Source organism: Crocodylus porosus, unplaced genomic scaffold (genome assembly GCF_001723895.1).
Source record: "Crocodylus porosus isolate Cpor-Errol unplaced genomic scaffold, CroPor_comp1, whole genome shotgun sequence".
Taxonomy (NCBI): Eukaryota; Metazoa; Chordata; order Crocodylia; family Crocodylidae; genus Crocodylus; species Crocodylus porosus.
Genome location: NW_017728948.1, coordinates 12,021,632 through 12,030,714, shown reverse-complemented (window position 1 = coordinate 12,030,714; position 9,083 = coordinate 12,021,632). Strand labels below are relative to the sequence as shown.

At 42.5% G+C, this 9,083-nt stretch overlaps 1 protein-coding gene across 2 annotated transcripts in view; it reads right to left on the bottom strand.

Annotated features, from left to right (window-relative positions):
- Positions 1-7,664, bottom strand: part of UVSSA (UV stimulated scaffold protein A) — an 81,587-nt gene extending 73,923 nt beyond the window's left edge. The window contains exons 1-3 of one of the 2 annotated variants that reach the window (XM_019553044.1): positions 7,546-7,664; positions 7,283-7,382; positions 6,167-6,497 (exon numbers count right to left, since the gene is read on the bottom strand). In XM_019553044.1, coding sequence (XP_019408589.1) covers positions 6,167-6,497; positions 7,283-7,380 — 429 coding nt within the window. In that variant the 5' untranslated portion in view covers positions 7,381-7,382; positions 7,546-7,664. Of the gene's footprint in view, positions 1-6,025; positions 6,068-6,166; positions 6,498-7,282; positions 7,383-7,545 lie in introns of those variants that run through there. The other variant, XM_019553045.1, reaches the window with a different exon arrangement.
- Between the last annotated feature and the right edge of the window lie 1,419 nt (positions 7,665-9,083).

Sequence of the window (9,083 nt, the reverse complement as noted above, 5' to 3'; positions counted from 1 at the left end):
CCTGTAGGTATGGTGCCGGTTGTTCCTCCCGAGGCGCATCACCTTGCACTTGTCTGTGTTGAAACCTATCCTATTCTCATCCACCCACCCTTGTAACCTGTCTAGGTCTGATTGTAGCCTGTTGCATCCTTCCAGTGTGCCCACATCCCCCAACATCTTAGTATGTTTCAATTTAGACCCTTCGGACGTGTCCAGACAAGCATGCACATGCTATTTGTGATGCAGCAGACCCATCTGCGGTGCTGCAAAGCACGCACACCAAACATGCAGACAGTCACTGTGCTGCTAATTTGCAGCCGGGGGTGGGGGGGAATGACACTGGGAGCTCCCAGTGTAAAAAAAACCCACACCAGAAAAGAGTGGGGTAGCACATGTGGCAGCAACAAGTGCCACCTGAAACTGGAGCCTGGCCAGCCAGAATCACACTTTAGCTGCCAGGCAGTCTGCATGCCTGGATCACTGCTGCTGAAGCCCCGGGAAGGCCCCCAAGAGCCCGGGTAAAAATGCTGGGGCCAGCCCAAGTGCTGGCTCCAGCCTCCCCTACTGCACCCAGGACAACTTGCTGTGTGCCAGAGCACACATGCCAGGGCTTTCCCTAGGAACAACTAGCAACAAATATGTGCTGCTGCTAGTTGTCCCCAAGGAACGCACAATCCCACTCTTTATGTTTAATTTCGCAGAGTCACCAAGTATTGTCAGCTAACTTCCATTACCTTTGTGCAAGTTGAGGCTGAAAGTGCTAAGCAAACTCACTCTTAGGGACTGTTACATTAAGGGAACTGAGCTCTCCCCAGGTGCTAGATTTACTTTATGAACATCTCTGTGCATTTTTAATCTTATCATAATAGATATACAGTAAAAAAAAATCCTTCAAAATAAATGAAAGGTTCTCAGATTTGAATATTTTTACTGCCTCCCCCTCTCCCCCGTGATTGCAAGGACAATAGTAGACTCAAGACATGTTTGTACACAGAGGTCAGTACCATACTGCGATTGTTCCATAGGCAGGTAGCAAACAAGTCTCACCTTCTATTAGTCCAAAAACATCTCTGCTAGAACATGTACCTATACTTGGTTGGCCATGGATCCAAAGACCCATATGTCTCTACATTTTGTTATTCATTCACTTGCTTTTGTAAACTCAACGTGCAGCCACTAGCTACTTACTCACCCCTAGTTCATTATAACAGTTTCAGATCTGCTTAACTCCAGGGAGATGCTTAACTCCACTGAAGTCAAAGGGAGTTAGGTCTAAATTTCTCAGGTTTGTAAGTTTGTGCTAAAATGTCCTACTTTATCAGCACCTCAACTTCCCTGTGTATCAAACAGCCCATTATCTAAAAGAATGGAACGTGGTTTAACTAATATTTGTTGACTTTTTAAAGCTAACTGGCTGTCATAAATACACCAGGAAGTAAACAGTATTCCAATTTTATGGAGAAATTAGCACACAGAGGGACTCCATCAGTTTGATATATAGTTAATGGGAAAAAAGGTATACAAGTAGAAGGCAGTTTTATGAACTACTCCTGTCACTTTCTGTGGCTTTAAAAATCATTTTTCCTTTTTTTCCAAATACTTTTCTTTCATGCATAATCTTTCATACAGCAAGAGAAAAAAAAGCTATCCAAGGGAAAGTCATGCAAAGTGATGCAAGATATGCTAAGTAAACATGGAAAAAAAAAAAATCAGAAAAATTTCCTCTGAACTTTCATTTATAGTAGATCACTTGTGTAATGACAGCAGAAATTTTCATACAAGTATTGTTTTTGTTTGTACAGCAATCCAGTGGCACCCCCAGAGTTAGAACCCAGAACTTCCCAAGTCTTTGTCCCAAGCAGCTGCTTTGCAGCTCTTTCATTTCCTCTGCTCCCTCATTTAAGGGCTATCAGGACCAGTCAAACATTGTACTAAGGGGCAGAGTGTATTCTGCTTACTGAGGATCTAGAAATGCACATGCAGTGGTGGTGTTGTTCTCTAGTTAGGACAGGCCCAATATACTGTGCCCATCTTCTCCCTCAAGTACATTCCCAGGCTGGAGGATCATGCAAGACATTTTGGGCATCCCTCTAAGGCTACTTGCAAGCCTGCAGTTGCCAGCTAGCCTAAGCGGTCTCTGGGCACAAGCCAAACATGCTTAGGCCCATCCTGGTTTATTATCACAGTGTGCTAACAAGTCTTAAGTGACACCCAGAAACTGAAGCTCATTCTGCCACACTCAAGTCTCTGAAAAACTGTTAATGTAAAAGGCGTAAAAAAGAAAGCATGTTACAGAAGTAGATGTCTTAAAAAGAAGTCAGGCAAGGTGGAATAGGATGACATTTGAGGTTTGCCAGTCAGATGCCCACTTGATAGAAAAGGATTTGTACCTTGTTCTCCCCCTTACGTGCAGTCTCATCCTTCAGCAGCTTTCAACACCTCCTGCACCAGTCTCACATCATTAGGTAGTGAAAAAAACCCATCAGAACTAAAATGGAACTAGGCATCATTGTTCACATGCTGGACTTGTGACAGAGTGCACCAGACCTGGTTTAGATAATATGGGCAGACATTGGAGTCATTACTCTGCCCAGGTATTGGGTTCTGATACTAGAAGCTTTTGCTACTGGGTTATACTTGGATAGTTTTCAGGATCTGGTGTGAAGAGGCATAAACAGTTTAAGTGGTGGAGCTCCTCTTTAAATGCACCTCACGTGAAAAACTGCCTCCTGCCTGGGAGAAATTACTAGTATAATTCATAAACCCAGTGTCTTAAGAGCTGGTGCTCAGTTTGGTTTTCCTTACGCAGGCGATGCCTAAAATAGTGTTTGATAGGTGGCTAGGGAACAGTTTTAATCAAGAGTCAAACCAAGGCCATTACACACACTTTGACAATAAAATAAAATTCAATTTTTATTTTAAATCTTTCCAATTAAATTGGTATAGAACAATGATTTATCAAGCCTTTCGGGAGAATAAGCAAGTACAGCTTACACTAATAACAATCCAAGAAGAACTTGAGATTCCTTTGTTATCAAAACATTTTTAAGGTCTTATTACTGAAGAGAGAAAAAAAAGTAAGTGTTCTCTTCTGAAAGAAGTTACATGTTACACTGTAGTAAGGAGCATTATTGTGACAGGAACTTTATTTGTTAATAAAGTGTCAATATGTACACAAATATTCTCCCTAGCAAGAGTAGTGAGCCAGGTACCTGCAGGTAATTTTACAGAGTACATGTGCATTCGCAGTTTACTCAATACTGTTAAAGTTTCCAGTTGCAAAGACTCGCCCGTGATAGATGTCTAAAAACTGCAGTTATTACATCTCTCTTACATGGAAGAGTCGACATTTTCTGCTGTGACCTTTGATGGTTGCTGCCTCACTAACAAGCAGAGAGAACCACAACAGTTAGGAATTAGTTTGAAAGGCGAGGGGAATGCTGCACCAATTGGCCTTTGAGACATTTAGGGAGTCTTAGTCCTTCAATCATATCCACCCTACCAGCACAATGACATTAGAGAAGCTGCAGATTAAGTGTAAACTGGTAGGAGCTAAAATGAGCATTTTTTCCCGCCCCCCATCTGGTATCTTAGGAGGTAGTGTCAGTGACTTGCTCAGAGTCACACAGGATAATCAGTAGTGGGATAGAGAATTGAATCTTGTGCCAGCCCAGGATCTGGGAGACCTTTCACTGCCAGCCCACCTCTCTAACCCTTTTGATTTCTTGGACTAGAGCATAAGCATATGGGGCACTTCAAAAAGCCAGAAGAGATGAGCCTCTGAAAATATTTCAAGAGGCAATGAAATTGCTTGGCTAGAGCAAGTATAAAGGGGTAATAAAAAACAAAAAAAAGCAAGTAGAAAAGTAAGGTCTAACTAGCCCAGCATCTAGTCAATTTTCAGAAGTGATGTTTTCTGGATCAGATCCGAGGAAGCCTACCTTCTAAAACACTGCCACTTTTAGAAGTGAAGACATGATCTCCTAAGTTAGAAAGAGCTTTAGAACCAATTACTTCAACATATCACCTTGAATTACACCCAGAAACAGCACGGAAGCCAATACAGGGCAGAGATAATGCATGATTCTTGCGAGACATCTTGCAAAACTAGGTCTGCACATTTAGTTAGCCACAGTTGAGTTGTTCCAGGTATAGCCTCCTATAGTAGGGCATGCTGCGATAATCCAAGAACAAGGCGACAGAAGTTGCATTCTTGCATACTGGCCAGCCTTCTACTGATTTTAATCAGTCATAACCAAGCAGCTGGTGAGCCCGTTACTAAAATCAGTAAGTGTCTAGAGTTTAGAGTCTAAAGTGACCTATGCCGGTTCTTCTGGTTACTTCTCCAAGTTTGAAAATTAGCTTAGTAACTAATATTCAAATAAAAAAAGGTCAAGCAGCCAACCCCATATCATTTACCATAGAAGTTATCATATCAGACTACACAAGTACTCTCTCTCATCTGGTATTATGTCAGACCAATAGTGACCAAGTACAGTTGTTTCAGAGAATGCTACAAGAAACTTTGCAGTAGACAAGTCACGCGATTCAGTCAGTCACTGGAAAGAAAGTTTCCTACTAACCATCCATAGGTAGAGGGTAGGACTTACTTTTAGAGAAAAGGATCTGTGCACATGGATTTGTTTGTTGCATGTTGTACTTTGTGTGGATGTCAAATTAGTGACAGTAAAACTACAGGACAGTTGTCAATTAAGCAAAAACACGAATTACTGTGCATTTGCCACATTTTAGTTCCATTAGATGTATGCGTTCTAGTAAGGTATCCACTTTGTAGCCATATTGGTACTGAGGCAAAAAAAAAAAAAAAAAAAAACCTCGTAAAAAAGGAGGTGGTATCTTTTATTACACCAAGCAGGTTATTTTAATTTACTTACAAGCTTTCAAGCACACTCACCCTTTATCAGGCAGAGAAGAGCGCAGATATTGGAAAACTCTTACAAGGTAAAAAGACTTAACCTTTCTCTGCTCTTAACCTGGACAAAATAAACTATTCTAAAACAGGAGATTTTGTCACTTGCAGCTCTCCTGCAAGATACCAAATTTTCATTTCTACCAAAGAGAACTTTTTAAAAATCTCTGCTCTCTCCTATGCCTCATGAAGGGTGTGCGTGCCCAAAAGCTTGCAAATAAATAAAAAGTAACTTGTTTGCAAACATCTAGCTGGTCTAATAGACTATAAAAATCACCTCTTCCACAGTTTTGAGTTCTAGCAAATAACTCTTCAGAAGACTTTATACATGCAGTATGGGCCAAGAGAATAACTGGCAACACTTATGTCTGCTGTATCAATTTAAAACAAAAACAAAACAAACCTTAAAATTTGTCACATTTACCTGAAGACTTTTTTTTAAAAAAAGATAACTGAATTCTCTCATCATTTATTTGATTTCTTGTAAATCCTAGAACTCTGATTTTTTGCTATTACTGAAAATTGATCTAAATTCCGTATGAGAACTATCACAGTCCATGCATATATATGGAGCTGTTCTATTGCCACAGCACAGAAGAAAAACATGGAGAATACAGAGTCCACTTCTGATGCTTGGAACTAGAGAAAGATGCATGTTGGAAAGAGTTCAAAACGGACCACGTCCGTCTGGAAACCCTGCTCTGCAGTAAAAACTAAAAAGAACGTTACTTTTATTAACCTAAGAGAAGTTGAACAAATTCATTCATACTTTTTAAAGTATAGAAGTGAGAATCAGATCTTAAGAGAAGGAGGTTCGGTCACCTAAGGCAACATAAAAAAAGATGGTGTGGAAGGAAGGGGAAAACTAGTTAAGCTTGGACTAGAAGTGATAGTGCTTTTTTTTTTTTTAAAAACAAAACAAAAATAGGCAGATAAGTAATCCTGCCCCCCACAACTCCCCTATTCCCACATTACATACTTCTGACTTAATAAATGGAGCACTCTACTTGGACATTTTGCAAAGAAGAGCTGTGAACAGCACGGAAAAGATTTAGAATAGAAATAAATTCTTTTAGCTTTGGTTAATAATGTCCATAGCCAAGATTAAATACTTACAGCTGACTGAAGACAAAAAAGTACCATGTAGTTTCCAAAAAGAAAAAAAGTACAGATTACCATTGTTTTGCATTGTTTCTTCCCCCACCCCCCAGGAAAGGCCCTAAGAAATAAACATGGGAAAGCAAACATGCAGATTACCTTCTTATTCTGTTTTAGGAAATGGTATCCCAGAGAAAGCATCTTGTAGGCCTCTCCATATTTCTCATGCCAGTCTTGTACTGATTTAATGGCTGCTTTTTTCAGTTTGTGTGCTACTTCTTTTGGCGGGGGAAGAGGCTGCTCATGGTCCGTTTCCACTGTGAGTTCCAAGAACTCTTGAAAGTTTGAGATAATTAACGCTCTGAACTGATGCGATCGTGTGAACAACTCATCCACAATTTGAAAAGCTGAGAAACGTATCTCAGCATGTTCTTTGTTCAGCTGTGTCATGAGTAGATGATAGGCATGGTTAATATGTTCATCTGAAGACCTTTTGAAGAGTAAAAAAACAAAAAAGAGAAACCAAACAAACAAGAACACCCATTAGTGCAGTCAACAGAAAACCAAAGTTTTGTCCTTTCACTTATTCACTATTTAATTTAAAAAAAAAAAAAAAAAAAAAAACCATAAGAAAGCTTCTGTTTTAACATCAGGTTGAAATATACACTCGGGGGGGAAAAAAGCCCTGGAAGATTACAGAGGTAGGCTTCACTAAATTTTTGGTGCATACCCATCAATGCATTTTACCAGTTTCCCCAAACCACTAGAAGCAATACTTCAAGTGATCACTTCCTTAAATCAGCAGGTAGGAGGGACAAAGACTAATAAGGCCAGATCTGTGCACCAGTGTAACCTCTTCAACTTGGTCAGCATACACTACTCCACTTTAGACAGGTCTTTGCCCATCTATACTGGTTTAAAGAAAGTTCAGATGGTATAAACCCTTACTCCAATGTAAACTGTCAGAATAATACTGCACTGGATTCTAATACCCACACCACAAATTATACTAGTATAGGTGCATCTGTCCATTTCTACCCCAGGATAACAACTAGCTCTGTGCAAACCCCCATTTACTGCACTGTTCTTACTGTACCACCCCCATTTACTGCAAGACAACTACTCTGGAGATGCTGTTTTTCTGTCTACTCTGGACCCCAGTGAAATTTACATCATTATACAGGACTAAGGTGTAATCTGTCCAGGTCTTAAAGATTAGAACAGCCTGGTGCAAGTATGTGTTCCTCCAACAAAAAACGTAACCAGTTGTCATACTTGCAAATTTTCTTGAATTCTTTCATTTTCTCTGGATTCAGTTGGGTTTCTCCTGAGGTGGTGAGCTCGTCAACCAGCTGGGAGAGCTTTTGGTCCATCTCTAGAAACATATGAAAAAAAAGATTTAAAAAAAGTTAGTGACAGATAAAAAAAAAAAAACCCCACATACACTATCTTAATTTTAGAGTAAGGCTGGATGTCAACATAACAGATTTATTACACTATATTTAAAACTGCCCTGCCAAATATGCTTGCTATAATACCTGAACCACTACTTGCACTGTATCCTGACCAGTCCAACTTTTGCTATAACACTATAAGCTTGGAAGCAGACAGATTTGTCCGGATCCAAACAGAAGAAGAGCTGTGCCATCTGTAAAAGAGCATCCAAGTTAAATGCTCATTGCCTTTCCAGAGCAGGTACAGAAGTGCAAAGCGATCGCTCTGTCCACTTGCACCTGACGAATTAATTGGTGCGCGTAGACACCTGTCGCATGAAACCCACTTGGACGCTTAGCTGTGTGGGACCCACTCCCCAAAATAAGGCACTTACTCCCCTTCCTCCTTCCACCCGCTCCTTAGGTAGAAGATATATAAACAGCATAAGTAAGGAGGCAGCCAAGGCACCCTCCAGAGATGACAAAAACTTTCAGGCAGCTTTAATGATCCACTTTGCTTCACCAGCAACGCTGCATTGTTTTCAGCTCAATACGGTGCCAACCTGAGACCGAGGAAGGCCCAGCACCACTGCCACTTCACCCAGAAGAGCCCCGACGCCCCACCGTGGATGAACAGACCGGGTCGCCCCTCAGTGCCCCTTTGCTCAGGGCTGCCTCCCTCGGCATGCCCAGGTCCGGTGCATTTCCCTGGTGTCATATTTCACCACTGTATTCCATAATGTATGAAATACATGCGTTTCATTGGTGTAATATCTCCAGGCAACACAAGACAAGACCATCCTGCTCCCTCGGGTTGAGCGCCCTCCTGTTGTTTGCTATTCGAAACCTAGCAGCATTTTCTCTCCAGAGGGTTTTTTCTTAACCCCTTTTTAGGGCGGGAAGAAGCACTAGTCGCGGTGACAGTCACACACAGGGGGTGGCGGGGCCCTCAGCAGCGCTTTTAATGTTTAACAATCCTCCCACCGCCCCAGCACCAACCCCCACGCGTGACAAGCCTCCTCCCCGGGCCCCGGGAGTCGCCGGCCCGGCCCCGCGCCGCCGCCGCTCACCTGGGTGGGTGGGTGGACGCCCACTCCACCACACCACCCCCCGCCCAGCCCGGAAGTCGGACTGAGAGCGTAAACACCCCGCACGCCTTTATATACCCGACGTCCCCTCTGCGACATGACGCACACACAGGAGCGTGGGGGGGGGCGGTCTTAAAGGAGCCGCGCCCTGTGCGAGTCCTCCCCGTGCTGCTGCTTGCGGGTGGTTTTGGCAGGATCCTTTCCACCCTGGGAGATGTCTGACAGCTCAGCCTGAAAGTGCCCCAGCTAGTAGGCAGACTAGGTTCTTTGGGTAAATGTAATATTTTTTTCAAAATGGTAGCATCCTTTTTGGCATCCAGGTTGTAGCCGTATGGGTCACTGGACAGGAAAAGGCAATCCAGGACTCGCAAAACCTTGTAAAAGACAGGATTCCCGCGACGAGTCCTGATTGCATCCTCTTCGGGGCAGCGGATGGACGCGGCGTGTGCAAAGCTGGGACTCGGAGCCGTCGGGGTTGTCAGCGGAGAAAGAAAGGCTTCCACTCTCACTCCCTCACCGGCTGGTTTTAGCATAGAAAGTAATAGGAAGAACAGG